The 15,257-nt window shown below is 55.1% G+C and overlaps 1 protein-coding gene across 6 annotated transcripts in view; it reads right to left on the bottom strand.

Moving 5' to 3' along the window:
• ZBED4 (zinc finger BED-type containing 4) overlaps positions 1–15,257 on the bottom strand; it is a 37,224-nt gene that overhangs the window by 1,236 nt on the left and 20,731 nt on the right. Inside the window, exons 2-4 of one of the 6 annotated variants that reach the window (XR_013764189.1) lie at positions 10,911–14,630; positions 7,883–8,493; positions 6,267–6,402 (exon numbers count right to left, since the gene is read on the bottom strand). Coding sequence is in view for 3 of the 6 variants with exons in the window: in XM_079142622.1 (XP_078998748.1) it covers positions 6,232–6,402; positions 10,911–14,387 (3,648 nt within the window). In the remaining 3 variants the exon portion in view is untranslated. Of the gene's footprint in view, positions 1–5,728; positions 6,403–6,955; positions 8,494–9,703; positions 14,631–15,257 lie in introns of those variants that run through there. The other 5 variants (XR_013764190.1, XR_013764188.1, XM_079142622.1 and 2 more) reach the window with 5 other exon arrangements.

The following is a 15,257-nucleotide window of genomic DNA, read 5'->3' as shown; positions in this document are numbered from 1 at the left end:
TTCCACTGCAGAGAGTGCATCCTGGACTTAATGGGAACACCTCACATTCCCAACACCATGGCAAATGGTATCAACACTTGCCAGTTTCTTTTTCTTTTTTTTTTTTGGGTGCTGGGGATCGAACCCAGGGCCTTGTGCTTACAAGACAAGCACTCTACCGACTGAGCTATCTCCCCAGCCCCTCAGTTTCTGACATTCGTTGCTGGTGCACAGAAATCTGCTAAGCTCAGTTGGTGCCAGTGGCTGCCACAGGACCCCTGCACAGTTGTCCCACCCTGGGTCCTGCCCACGCTGCCTGGACCTCTCAGTCTGCAGCCATGGGCTTCCTGCAGGTGGACTCACCTGCACTTGTCCCGTCAAGAGGGCTCATGCCGCACGCACCAGGACCCCCTTGCTCTCCAGCAGGACAGGACTCCACAATCAGGCCGCACCTTGTCCACCGCTCACAGACACACAGCTGCTTTCCTTCCACCTTCTGGCCACTGCCAACCACCCTGCTCTGAACAGTTAACAGGCAGCTCTCTGAGGCCCTGCTCTACATAATTTTGATGGCGTGCCCAAGATGTGGCTGGATCTTGGGGGCTTCCTGGGCCGACAGTGCACAGGTCCTGGACCTCGAGTCTCCGTCTTTGCCAGCCCTTTTTTTTATGGCTCTGCCCCACTGGCTACAAGGTGGGATCTCACTAATGACCTGCGCTTTCTTAATCATCTGCGACACTGGGCACCTCCATGTGCTTACTTGGCCATTTGTACATCTTCTTCGGAGCAATGTGTGCTCACGTCCTCTGCCCACTTCTGTGGTTATTGAATTTTAGACCTTCTCCACATAGCCTGGTTCCATGGGAAGCTTTCTAATGTTGATTATGTCTTTCGGTTCACGATTAAATCTTTTTCATAAAGTCCAATGTGTCCATTGTTTAATTGCCTGTGCCTTTGGTATACCCCCCGAACCACTGCCAAATCCAACGTCATGATGGTTTTGCCCTGTTTGAAGAATTTTATAGTTTTAGGCCTCACATGTATGTCATGGATCCATTTTTAAATTTTTGGTACTAGGGCTGAATTCAGGGCACCCTACCACTGAGCCACATCCCCAGGCCTCTTCCCTTTTTTGGGGGGTTACCAGGGAATGAACTCAGGGACACTTAACCACATCCCCAGCCCTATTTTGTATTTTATTTAGAGACAGGGTCTCACTGAGTTGCTTAGCACCTCGCCATTGCTGAGGCTGGCTTTGAATTTGTGATCCTCCTGCCTCAGCCTCCCATGGCACTGGGATTACAGGTGTGCAACACCATGCCCAGCCATCATGGATACATTGTAATTAACTTTTTTCCTAATACTTTTAGTTCAGTACCTTTATTTTATTTATTTATTTTTATGTGGTGCTGAGGATCAAAGCCAGCGCCTCACACGTGACAGGCAAGCACTCTGAGTCACAGTCCAGCCCTATAATTTAACTTTTGCATGTGTGGCACGAAGAATGAAGGTCCAACTTCATTCTTCTGCACAGATACCTGTTTGCTCAGCAGCATCAGCACCAGGTGCCTCCACTGAATGGTCTGGCACCCTGGCTGACAGCCAACTGATCACACAGGAGGGTTGTATGTCCATCTTGATGCCTGGCCCACACTGTTTTCTTTCTTTTTTTCCTTGTAAGTTTTGAAATCAGAGAGTCCTCCAGCTTTGTTCTCTTTCAAGGTTATTCTGGCTACTTGTGATCCCTTGAGGTTTCATATAAATTTTAGGGTGATCTATTTCTGAAAAAACGAATCATTGGGATTTTGATAGGGGTTGCATTTGAGCCATAGGTTGCTTTGGGTGGTATTGGCATCTTATCTAAATCCAGCCTCCTAACCATAAACCACGGAATAGCTTTCCATTTATTTGTCTTTAATTTCTTTCAGAAATGTTTGTAGTCTTCATTGTACATGTCTTACCAAAGTATTGAATCTTAAAAATGCTATTAAAAATGAAATTGCTTTCCTAATTCCTTTTTTGATTGCTCACTCTGTATTGCATGGTGACTGTATCCTGCTGCTTTGTGAATTCGTGCATGGCTAACGCGTGAGAAGCCTGGAGGGTTTTCTACACATGAGCGTACAATCTGAGCAGAATCATTCCACTCCCTCCTTTCCAACTCAATGCTTTTCTTTTTCTTGTCTAATTGCTCCATCTCGGACTTCTGAAACTGCGTCCAGTACGGTATGCGTGCCTTGCTACTGCTTGGGTCTGGAGATGCTGCTGCAAGCCCACTCCTCATCACGTTGACTCGCTCCCTTGTCTGTCGCTGTTTTGTCATTAAAGGATGCCGAGTTTGTCAGCAGCCTTTTCTGAGTGGCTGTGATGGCCACACTCTGTAAAGGTGGTGTGTCACACTGGCTGATTTTCAGGGCTGAACCACCCTGCACCCCAGGAACAAGCCCAGTTGATCGTGAGCATGACCCTTTAACATGCTGCCGAATCTGGTTTGCGGCACGGTGCTCAGGGTTTTGCACCACTGCTCACGGGATACTGGTCTGCAGAGCCTCCATCTGCTTTGGAACCAGGGTGATGTTTAGTTTCATGAAATAAGTTGAGGAATGTTCTTTCCTCTTCAATTTTTTTTTTTTTAACCCTGAGAAATACTAGTTTTCTTTTAAATATTTGTTAGAATTCATTGGCAAAGGCAGCAGGTCCAGGGCTTTTGTTTTGGGAGATTTTTAATCACAGACTCGGCCTCCTTAGTAGTTGTAAGTCATTACTTCTTGATGGCTCAGTCCTGGGAGGTCTTGTCTCCAGGTCTGTTCATGTCACCTGGGTCACACAGTTTGCTGGCAGGTTTGCTAATGACTCTCTTCTAAACCTTTTTGTTTCTTAGAATTGGTAGTAATGGCCCCACTTCCATTTCTGATTTTAGTAACCTGAATCTTTTCTTCACTTATGTGTTAGCCAGGGGCTCACACGTCCTAGGCAAGTGCTCCACCAGAGCCACATCCCCAGCCCTTTTTAAAGGAGACAGGGTTTCACCAAGTTGCCCAGGCTGGCCCTGAACTTGTGATCTTCCTGCCTCTGCCTCCCAAGCAGCTGGGATTGTAAGTGTGGTCACCAGGTCCAGCATTCTCTTTGTCTCAGTCTACCTAGATAAAGGTTTGTTTCAGTCTTTTCAAAGCAGCAACTTTTGACTTTGTCATTTTTCCTCTATTGTTTTCTGTTCCCTATTTCCTCTGTCTGTGCCCTGACTTTATTATTTCCATTAGCTTCAGGTTTCTTTCTCTTTTTTTGTGGCAGTGGGGGTTGAGCCAAGGGGTACTCTACCACTGGGCCACCCTCCAACCTTTCATTCTTTTTATTTCTGAGACACTCACTGAATTGGCCAGTCTGCCTTTGAACTTGCAATCCTCTGGCCTCAGCCTCCTGAGTCCCTGGGATTACAAATGCACACCACCATGTTCAGCTGGTTTCTTCTTTGTTAGATTCCTTAAGTTTCAAACTTAAGTTTTTGATTCAAGGTCTTCCATCCATTTTCATTCATCTCTAAGTATTTTCTAATTTCCCTTGTGACTTCTTTGCTCTTTGGATTGTGGTGTTAATTTCTACAAATTTGTGAATTTTCCAGTCTTCCTTCGGTTGAATTCCAACTCTATCCCATTGTAGATGGAGGAAATACTCTGCACGATATCTTTTTAAGCTGTCTTGAGACGCAGAGGCCACATAACCTAACGTGGTCTATACTGGGAAACGTCGCGTGTGCCCCTGAGAAGCACGTGTACTGCCGGGTGGTGCTCTGTACCAATCTGTCAGGGCTTGTCGGCTCATTGTGCTCTTCAAGTCTCCATCTCCTCATGCAGCTTCCAGTCGTTATCTCTCGTTTAACGTGGGGTACTGCAGTCTTCAGGTATTATTGTAGAACTGCCTATTTTTCTCTCTATTCTTGTCAACTTTAGAATACTTTTATGGTCTGTTAAGTTTATAAATTTTATAATCATATCTTCTTTCTGTATTCTGTAAATATTTTATTAATATATAATATTCTTACCTCTTAAAACCTTTTTTTGGTAGGTGGGGGTACTGGGAATTTAACCGAGGTGCTCTTAACCACTGAGCCACATCCCCAAGATCTTTTTATTTTGAGTCAGAGTCCTACTACGTTGCTTAGGGCCTTGCTGCTAAAGTTGCTGAGGCTGACCTTGAACTTGTGATCCTCCTGCCTCAATCTTGGGAGTTGTTACAAGTGTGTGCCATTGTGTCTGGCGAAACCTTTCTGTGACTTCAAGTCTGTTTTGTTTAATATCAGCATGGCTTTCCCTGCTCTTTTGTTATGATTTCATGGAATACTTCTCCCTTCTTTCACTTCCAACCTATGTCTTTGTATCTAGATTCTCCTATAGACAACGTATAGTTGAATTACATATTTTCATTCTCATCCATTCTGCCAATGTGGATTTTGCTTGAAGAGTTTAACATATTTACATTTAAAGTAATTATGGATAAATAGAAACTTACTTCTGAAACACTAACTTTTTTTCCTTTTCCTTTTTTTTGGCACCAGGACCACTTACATCGCTCGCCTGTGGCATGCCGTGGGTGGAGAGTGACTCAGACCATGCCCCTCACTGCCGCAGAGCTGTGGCTGCACTGTCCTGGACACTTCTGTGTGCAGGCGCAGGACAAGACTGCCCAGGCGCGGCGGTGATGCGCTGCCTGAGGAAGTACTGTGAAAAGGTACAGACCAGTAACGGCCTTGACCTTGGGCTCAGCTGCTGGGGACAGAGAGAGCCAAGCACGAGGTGCCACAGTACCTTGCTCAGGACTTTGAGCCTGCCTGCCTGCAAAACTTTCCCACAAATAACCTTTCGATGGAAAAACATATACAACAAACGTGCTGTGCCAGCTCTGGGGTGCTGCTCCTCCATCAGGGGCGAGTGTCCCACCTGGTCCCAGCTTTCTCTTTGTAAACGTCTGTGTGTCTGTCTTGACCCCCTACTGCCCCTTGGGTCTTCAGGATTCTGCTCTGCAGGTCGTGGCAGTTGAGGCTGGCTTTGAACTTGCCATCCTCCAGCCTCAGCCTTCCAAGTTGCAAGGATCACAGGTGTGCACCCCCATGTCCAGCTACACATTAGCTCTTAAAAATCACTACGCCAAGTACCTGTAGAACATGCAGGTACATCTATCTGATTATTTGCTCCAACTTGATCTCTAAGTTCTGTTTCCTATAAATTAGAAACTTAATCTAGACCTCTGCTCTTGGTCCTGCCCACGAGCTAGCAGTGCCCTGTGGAGCCCAGTGGTGCTGCCCTTGACCCTGTGGTCTGGTGCTACTGGCAGCTGTCCCCCAGGCAAAGGTCGGGCGCCAAGCCATCAGGGAGGACCAGCAAGGCAAGCTGCTGGAGGGGTGTGGAAGGCTGGGAAGGGAGGCCTAAGGCCAGCAGGGACAGGGTGGAGGGCACGAGTGGGAGCGGGAGGCAGAGAAGCGAGCGGAGCCGGGATGAGGAAGCGCCAGGCCAGCTGGATGTGGTGCTGGATCTGTGGTGGCCTTTGGCACGACCGGGGTGGGAATCCCCGTGTTGGCTGGGGTCTCCCACTGCCTGCAACAGCCCTGAGGGCTTCGGAAGTCAGTCCCAGCACAAGAGGCCCAGGACTTGTCAGCAGGGCACAGAGGAAAAGAGCCCTGTGCAGCCAGAAGCCCAGCGCTGCTCCAGGAGGTGCAAGGCCACTTGGCCACTGTGACACCTCGGGCCAGCCTCCGCCGGAAGCAGCGCACATCTGGCATGTCCACTCCCCAGATGCATCCATGCCCCACAAGCCAGAAGGCAGCGCAGGGTGGCCAGAGTGTGCCTGGCCGGGTTCCTGCAGAAGCGGAGGAGGGCCCTGAGACTCACCTGCCCTTCCTCTGTCCTCCAGGTCCTGGTGCACAGACAACACAAGGCTTCTGGTCTGGTGGCCTGGAGGACCTGGGGCTGGCATCATGGGCAGCACACTCCCAGCGGTTCCCTAGCCCAGTGGCTGGGCAGGTACAGGGCACAGGGGGCCACATGACCCTGCCCCCAAACCTCCTTGAGAAGGTGCTGGAGATGCCCGGGTCCTGGCCCAGCCAAGCAAGGTCTGCTGTGCGCACTGGGAAAGGCCATGTCTGCCCTAAGAAAAGCAGCCTGGAGGCAGAGTCTCAGCCACACGTGTCCTGCTGGCCCAGACCCCAAACGGTTGGGGCACCAGCTGGGTTCCCCCTCTGGTCGCGGGTCCTGCGCAGCATCAGGAGATCCTGGAATCCCTGAACCAAGCCTTGCCTGTCGACAGGCGGAGCATCCAGAGGTCAGTGGGAAGCGGCAGCCTGCCCTGAGCAGAGCTGGGCAGCTGAGGCCGGCGGACAGCACCAGGCCCCATTCCATCAAGGCTCCTCGAGCACGGTGCTGCTGGATTTCTCTAATGGGGACAGAAAATGGCCTTCTAACAGGAAACCCTGGTAAGTCCTTGGCTGCCGCCTCAGGTAAACCAAGTGGGTTTTCCCCAAGGACACGGACCTCTCACAGTGCCAGGCAGATGCCTCAGGGACGTGCCCAGAGTCCAGCTGGAGCTGGATCCCTAGGAACAAGGGCAGCGTGTCCTGCAGCGGAGGCAGCACACAGGCCTGCACAGTGGTGCGGGGAGGTCAGGCGGAGGGCAAGGTGCTGGCCACACCCACGGGCCACGGAAGGCGCTGAGCCCAGGCGGAACTCCCGCCAGGCCTCCCTGCACCCAGGGGCTCACCCCCAGGGTGCTGCCCTCCCTGCCAGCTGGCATCATGGGGCTGAGGTGGAGGAGCTGGGCGCTCCAGGGCTGCCCAGGTGTCAGGGGAGTGCCTTCCACCTGTGCAGGGGCCTGCCGCCCAGGCGGCGCCCATGGGTTCCTTTCTCCTTTACCTCTCTCCACCCTAGCAGCATCCCGAGGCCTGTCCTTGGGTCCAGATAGCCTCCTGGAATCCTGGCGGGACCGTGCTGGTTCCTGCGGCTTCCTATGGGCTGGTGAGTGCAGGCAAGCCCCTCTCCTCTATCAGAGCTCCACAGGCGTTGTCTGCTTTCAGTGGCCTCCCTGGGATGGTTTCTGAGCACCTACGCTATTTTTTCAGCATGGGATGAAACCAGAGCCTGGCCCACTGAGCTCCATCCCGTCCTTACTTTGAGACGGTCTCCTACGCTGCCCAGGCTGCAGGCCAGCTGGCCACCTCCTCCCTCAGCCTAGGGGAGCAGGGCTGGCGGGCGTGGCCACGCAGTCCTGCACTCCACCAACACCGCAACAACCAGTTCTAAACGCTGGAAGACACTGTTCCACTGCCTGCCAACGTGGACGACGTGCTTCACAACCCCAGGGCTCCTGCCACAGGCCTGGGGGCGTCCCTTCCGTCTGCACAACTGCAGGAGGTACACAGGGTGGCTCTGCTGGGGACCAACCAGAATTGTTGTCTGAAACGTCATTTCACTCTTGTTGTTTGTGGAACCTTTTCGCTGGGTCTCCAAGTCTAGGTCCTCCATAACTTTCTCCCAGTACTTCCAGGGTGTCATTTCACCGTCCCAGGAATACGAAGTTTTAAAAAGCCAGCCACCTGCTGTGCTGTTCCTCTGAAGGAATCTCCCCCACCCCATCCTACGTGGTCCTGAGCTTTGCTGGACGGGCCTGGTGTAGGTTTTTAAATTTTTGGGGTGCTGGAGATAGAACCCAGGGCCTCACTCATGCTAGGCAAGTGCTCTGCCACTGAGCTGCACCCCAGCCCTTTTAAAAGTCACTGCTTTGAGACAAGGTCTCACCAGGTTGCTTAGTCTGGCTTCAAACTTGCCTCCTCCTGCCTTAGCCTCCTGAGTCATGGTGCCCAGCCTGGTCCGATTTTAGAGTCTGATTTTTTGTCCTGAGTCAAACTGTAGATACGTACAGATGCAGATGCTATGCCTTTTCCCTGACAGCAAAACCAAAGGCAGGACGGGGCAGGAGGACCTGCAGCAGTCAGGCAAGAGACGGCTCTGGTGGTCCAGGCCTGCGAGGGCTGCTTGTGGTCTCACTGGGAACCTCAGGGTTTCTCGGTGGCAGGCATGGAACTCTAAGCTTGCCTCCTGTGCACCTGTTTGTCTCCTGAGAACCCAGGCTGCTGGGTCTGGGCATGGGAAGCCTGGCAGGAAGCGGCACCTGTGCCGGGCAAGGTGTGTGCAGGACGCCAGGTGCACGTCCGAGGCTCCCTTCTTTCCCAGACGTTGCTCCTGGCGTCCTGGAGGTCATCATGGTCCCCACAACACATGCCCCAGCGCCAGCTCTGGCTCCCCCTTCTGACAGGCTCACAACCAGGAAACCAGCCAGTGTCCAACAGGAGCAAAGTGGGAAGCACAGGACTCGCCGCCTTCACTCCAGCCTCTTCCCAGCTGGCTGTGTCTCCCCTCCTGGTGCCTCGACTGCTCTCTGACGTCTTCAGAAAGCTTTTAAGTGTGTGGGGCTAGGAAGTGGCTTCGGGGCAGAGCTCTTGTCCAGCACGTGCCAGGTCCTGTGTAATCCCTAGCACAGCAAGAAAAAGAAAAAAGCAGTGCTGTACCTACCCATGTGTCCTGTGTATCCCTGAGAGCCCCAGGGGGTGACCCTGCTGCTGCTCGGGGTCAGGAGCAACGGGAAGGGAGTGCCCAGGCATTTAACTGGCAGTTTTACTCACTTAACCAGACAGTTCTGAGGCTCACGCGAAGGCCCATCACCAAGACCTGAAAGCAAGGACCGCCATGGCCCAGGGCTGGGGTCTGTGGAGACTTGGGGAGAAACGGCTGAGAACACGCATTTTTCCAGTGGCGCCCAGAACTGCCTCTGAGCTCCTGTTAGGTCCTTGTAGGCCTGACTGCGCCTGTTCTCGCCCTCCTGCAGGACCGCCAGTCCTGCAGGACAGGGATGGCTAACCGCCCCTCAGCACCCACTGGCCACACAGGCAGCACTCGGGTGAAGACCCTCTGGGGTCACTGGTCAGGGACAGACAGCTGCTGCAGAAGACAGGCCACGTTTTCCCCGTTTCATGCACGGACTGTGGCTCACAGCCCTTCCAAGAGGACGTGGAGAAGGTGGAGCTCTGAGAAAGGGCTCCAGCTGCGGCCACTTCTTGATCCTGCCTTGGCAGCCTGAGAAAGTCCTGGGCGATTCTGGGCAAAGAGCTGTGCCTGTGTCCAAGACACATTCCCTGGACAGCACTGCACGGGTGGTGGTCTGCCATTCCCACCCAGATCCCAGGTTCTGTCTGTGCAGGGACGTGCCCAGGTGGACACTGCTGCACCTCAGTGCTGGACCAGTCCTGCAGACAGGAGGGCACCCCACCTGCTGGATCAGGGCAGGGTGTACTCCTGCCAGCTACCGGGGCCACCCTGCTTTAGAGGGGAAGTCCTCAGAGCTCAACATGCCCAAGTTCTAAGGCTGCTACCTTTAAATCATGATCCCAAGAAGAACGGGGTGGCAACCTGGACATGGACACTGCTGAGCAGGAGCCTTCAGCCCTCCTTCCTGCCTGGAGCGAGTGAAGACCCAGAACACAACCTGGACCTGCAGCCCAGGCAAGCCCACGCCACTGCGCACTCCTGACCCCTGCCAGTGACATCACCTCCTTCAACGCTGCTGTAGGAACCCACCCCCCCGCCGCCTGTCCGGTGCTGTGGCCCTGGTTTCTGAGCCCTGGCCCACAAGGAGTATACCTGTGCTACCACCCTACAAATAAAAAGCCAGTGTCCACCAGCACTGGAAAATTGCAAAAAAAAGTTTAATTTTAGAAACTGAATTCATCATTTATAAATACACTAAAGCACAGTCCACTTGAATTCAGAGTAAGCATCGGTACAGCATTTCAACAAAAGGACAACTTCCTAAGCGGTCACGGCAGATGAGCGAGTGTCTCACCCACAGCACTGACCCATCTGAAATGAGGAAACGAGCCTCATTTAGATGTTAAAGCAAAGACTCTGACAACTGACTATTTCATTCTGGTGTCCTTGGGATTCCCTAAAATACCCCAGTGATGGCTGAATCTTCCCTATTGAAAAAAAAGAAAAATCTAAATGCCTAAGGCCAGCCTCACTACTTGATGTGCCAGCCGCTGCCTCTGGGGCCCCTGGCTGTGGTCTCGGCACCGCGCTCAGGGAGGCTCGGTCAGAGCAGCCAGAGCAGTCAGCAGGCCCTCTGCCGCACTGCCGAGTCCTCGGCGTGGACACACACAGGGCTCTGATCTCAAGGACTCAGGAGAGACCGTCGGGACCTCTGACTGAATGGACCGTGTCACCCTGAATGCACAGACCTGAAATGGGAATGTCCCCATGACCACAACTGCACACTCTGACTCACTGGAGTACAGTTTCGTTTCCTGACACTTTGTCTGTGGTAAACAGTTAGCTTCCAGAATATTCTCTTCACTCCTCGACACACTTTAGAGCCTGCAGCTACGAGCTGCTCAGTCAGGATGGCTTCACCTCCACGTCCTATTTACAGGTTTCATTTCACAGCCACGAAAGCTGTTCTGCTGCAATTAAAGCGATATTTAACTAAAATACAGTACCTGATTCATGGTTTTTACACAATTGAATAAAAAGCCTACAGGATAAAATTGTTTACATCTTGTCTGCATTCTAATAAAACAAATTACTGACTCCTAACTTTTAAAAAAGTGTTGCAGTTACGAATTAAAACCTGATCATCCCACTTCATAATTGACAAGACGGGCTGCTTCTCGTGGGCTCTCAAACGCACTGCGACCTGGCCTGATGAGGAGTAAGGCACGTGTGACATTACGGTGTGAGCCGGCAGGCGGCCCCGGATGCTGGCCTGGTGTCCCACATAGCCCCGCTGGGTGGGTCCCAGCCCTGGCACAACAGCCAGCCAGCGCGGCCAAGAGCAGCTCTGGTCTGGCGGCTGTCGTGAGTTCAATACTGAAAGTATATCAAGGGAAGGTTCACCTTCAGGAAGATGAGTTTCTCAAAATGCTCCATTGTGAGCCGGGGCTGGCCAAAGCTGCCGTTCTCTGTGGGCGTGCTGAACAGCTTTTCTGATGGGACGGTACTGGGGGGACAGCCCAAAAATCTGACGGCCAAGGTGGACAGCCCGGGCCAGGATGCCCTCTTCAGGTTCCAATAGGCCAGCGGGTCGCAGCTGTGGTCCAGCACCTCCTCCTCCAGGTAGGCCAGCACCACGTCTTCAGGCAGCCGCTCCCGCCGGTCTCCCCTCTTCACCTTGGCCACCAGCGACCACAGGCTCTCCCCTCCGCCAGAGTCTCCCGACGGGGGCCCTGAGTCACAGCCTTCGGAGGTGGCTGTGTCCTCTGAGGTAGAATCCAGTATTTCTAGCTCCCTGATTAGATCCTGCCTGTACTGCTCCGCCTCCTGCTCTGTGAACAAGGAGGCTTTGTAGCGAGGGTCCAGCAGCGTGGCAAAGACGTACCTGGGGTCATGGAGGCTGGCAGACAGGCGGCTCGCCATGGCTTCCTTCAGCGACTTCAGCATGGTGTCGATGCCCATGGTCTCCCCAAAGAGCATCTCGACCTTCCTGCTGAGGATATGGATCATGGGGATGACCTGGCTCAGAGTGGACACGTGGGCGCTCATCTCCCGGCTTGCGGCATCAAAGGGCCTCAGCGCGTGGCATACGGACTGCATGACCTCCCACTGGTCGCAGCTGATGAGCTCTCTGAAGCTGCACTCAACGGACATCTCGTTGATGGCCCGCTTCTGCTCCAGCAGCCGCTCCAGCATGTGCAGGGAGGTGCTCCACCTGGACGGCACGTCCTGGATGAGGGGGTGCTGCGGCAGCCCGTATTCCCGCTGCAGCGCGGCCAGCTTCTCCTTGGCCGTGGGGGACCGGTGGACACGCTCGCACAGCTTCCGAGCGATGCTCAGTAGGTTCTGCACCATCCTCTGGCTCTTGACGGCCTCATTCACGATCAGGTCCACCGTGTGGCTGAAGCAGGGCACGCTTGAGTGCTCCGCCTCGTCCAGGATCTTGCCGACGCTCGGGTTGTCGGTGACGGTGATGCCGACCTGCAGGCCGATGGAGGTCACCCACGCGTCCCACCAGCACTCCAGCTGCTTCTGGATGCTGCCGCCCCCGTAGTCACAGTCGATCTGCGACACGTCCAGGAGTGCCGAGCAGTGGTGGTCCTCACAGTGTGGGCGGGCCGAGGATGCGAAGGTGACCCAGTGGGCAGTGAGGGTCAGGTACTCGCGGGTCTGAGTGCCCGTCCATATTCCTGACGTGAAGTGGACCACGCCACTCTCGGCCTCCTTCAGCTGCGACAGAACCATCTGCTTCACACTGTCGTACATCCCCGGGATGGCGGTCCTGGAGAAGTAGGAAGGGGAGGGCAGAGAGTACTGGGGTTTCAGGTACTCCAGCAGCCTGCTGAAGCCCACGCTGTCCACAAAGGAGTACGGCTGCAGGTCAAGGGCGAGCATCTCTGCTATCAGACTGGTGATTTTTTTGGCGACTGGGTGAGAGTCGTAAAACTTCTCACTGGGGTCATCAAAGGAGGAAGTGCTTGACAACTCCGTGCTCAGTGGCCCCAGGGCGCCTGGAGAGCGGGACGGGGTGGTCTCGGGGTGGACGTCAGTCTTGAGCACATGGCCGTGGAACCTCTGCAGGTGCCTCAGGAGGCAGCTGGTGCCCAGGTTGGTGGGCTTCTTGCCCCTGCTGATGGTCCGGCCGCAGTGCAGACACACCACCTTTGTGGAGTCCGCAGAGCACACAGAGAAGTGATTCCACAGCTTTGAGGTCTTCTTGCTGCTGACGGGAAACATGACTTGGTGGTTTCTTCTGACTACCGCTGGCAAGCCAGGTAACTTGGAGGAGGAACTTTCTGCAGAAGCCAAAGTGGCGTATGGAGAGTTCGCCAAACTCGCACCCAGGAAGCCCTTCTGGGTCCCGGCCACCTCGGGGTGGCGTCTGTACAGATGCCGCATCAAACAGCTGGTGCCCACATCCCCCTTCTTCCCACGACTGATGACACAGCCACAGTACCGACACACGGCCTTCAGACTGTCTGTGGGGGCCAGAGAAAAGTGGTGCCACACCTCTGACTTCAGCCTCTTCATGACCTTCTTATTCTGCTGGAAGACGGCACCAGACTCACATCTTCTCGGGCTCAGCCCGCTGGCCTGCTGCTCAGGAGAGGTGCCCACAGAGGCCTCACCCACATCCTCGGAGGACGACAGCACGGATGCGTCCCCAAGTGCACCTCCAGGGTGTGCGTGCAACAGCAGGTCCTCAGTCAGCCTGTCCGGGGACGAGGAGGCCGAGGGGCACTCTTGGACCGGCTTTCCTGGAGAGGAGGACACGGAGTCCGGCTCCCCCTCCGGAGGCAGCAGGGCAGGCAGCAGGGTGGGCGGCGTAGGGTACAGGGGCGGGAGGCCTGTGCCACCGCCGTTCTCCTGCAGCACGATGGAGCGGTGCGCCCGCCACATGTGGCGGATGAGGCAGCTGGTGCCCAGGTCCTTCCCGTTCTTGCCCCTGCTGAACTCGTTCATGCAGTGCACACAGACGGCCTTGGAGCTGTCCAGCGGAGATAGGTAGAAGTGCTTCCAGACGGCTGACCTCCTCCTGGACCCGGACGTGCTCTTCGGAAGGCGAAGGCTTCTCTCCGCCACGCCCTCTGTGGTCTCGTCGTAATGGAGCGCCGCAAGGCGGGGGGAAGACCCAGCCAGGGCCTCCTCTCTGCTGTACTTCTCAGTGACCGGCACATCAGGGACTTCAGAAGAGACCATGGACATGGGCTCCTCCTGAGTGTGGTCAGGGGATGGGATCGTAGATGTCATCTTCTGGGCAAGTCTGACAGGGGGAAGAGTGGAGCCCAGGTCCCCCACGTCTGCAGGCTGTGGCGGAAGCAGGAGCGAGGGCGAGGGAAAGGAGGAGCCTGCGGACATGCTGCCGCTCTCCTGCCCGAGCTTGGTGGGGTGCGCCCGCCGCACGTGCCGCATGAGGCAGCTGGTGCTCAGGTCCTTCTCGTTCTTGCCGCGGCTGAACTCCTTCATGCAGTACCTACATATTGCTTTCGTGCTGTCTCGGGGGGAGATGAAGAAATGCTTCCATGCTGGAGACTTCTTCCTGGAGCTGACGTGGTGGCTGGAGAGCAGGCTCTGGGCCACAGCCTCCATGGCCACGCTGTACAGCGTGCTGCTGTACTGGGAGAACAGAGCCCCATAGCCATCCTCGCCCTCAGCAGGGAAGCACTTCCCGGGGGGCCGGCAGGCACGGCCCACCCCGCCCTCTGCCTGCTCCTCACCACTGTCCATGTGCCTCACGTCCTCCTGCTCACTCTGAAAGTCCACTCCTTCCAAACAGTGGCTGGGGACTGGATCATCTTCTTCCTCCTCTATTTTGAAACTTATTTTATCAGAAACAAAATCACTGTCCCCTTTGGGGCCAGTGTCCTGGTTGTCCTCCATGGCCGACCATAACTATCCTGGCTCCTTCCTCATGCTAGAGTCTCAGGTCGGTGGAGAGCTGGTCCGAGTGCCCCTGAGTGCCGGCACTCATGGCGGTCACCCTTTCACAGCCGTTCCGTCTCTCAGGCCGCTCCCGTGAGCCTCGCCGTGGGGACGCAGGTCTGTACAGGGGGCACTGGCCGCTGGTCCTAAGGACGGGGGCCCCACCACCGCGACAGCACACACACAGCCCCTCCGCACGTCCTGTAAGAGACGACACCAGAGTCAGCACAGAAGCAAGCCACGCAGTTCCCAGCCACACGTGGTGGAGACAAGGACATGCGGATGGAGAGGATGCAGGTGAACACCAAGGGAGAAGCCTGTTCCTACCGTGGCCCACTGCACAGCACAAGCACCTGCTCCTGCACAGCAGGCACAGGGCGCACACGGCACTGACGCTCAGGCCTGCTGGTGAAGCGCCAAAGACCTGGTGCCAGGCCACGGCGCTTGGGCCATCTTCTCCTAGAGCTCACCCTTGCCTTTGGGTTTGCCAGGGCTCCATGAAACTGACTCAGTGTACCTGGATGCAGGCAGCACCACCATGAGACCTGGTCCAGCCAGCATGAAACCACGGAGACGGGCCAGGTGGGAGGTGCCAGAGTAATGCGGGGGCACGAGTGGGGACGTTCAGTAGGGAGATTAAAAAGAGCAGCAGTGAGACTGGTGCTGGCAATCGGGCACGGAGCTGTCAGGCAGAGCCCACAGCACACGAGTGGGAAGGCTCTCGGGGCCGTCCAGGGCAAGCCCACTCCCTTGCTGCAGGAGCCATAGCCCTCAGCTCCCAGGCTACGGCACTCGAGTGACAGGTGCCGACCGTCTGGGGTAAGCAGG

The sequence above is a fragment of the Sciurus vulgaris genome (genome assembly GCF_902686455.1).
Source record: "Sciurus vulgaris genome assembly, chromosome: 5".
NCBI lineage: Eukaryota > Metazoa > Chordata > Mammalia > Rodentia > Sciuridae > Sciurus > Sciurus vulgaris.
Note: the sequence above shows the minus strand (reverse complement) of the source record. Positions and strands in the feature narration are given on the sequence as shown.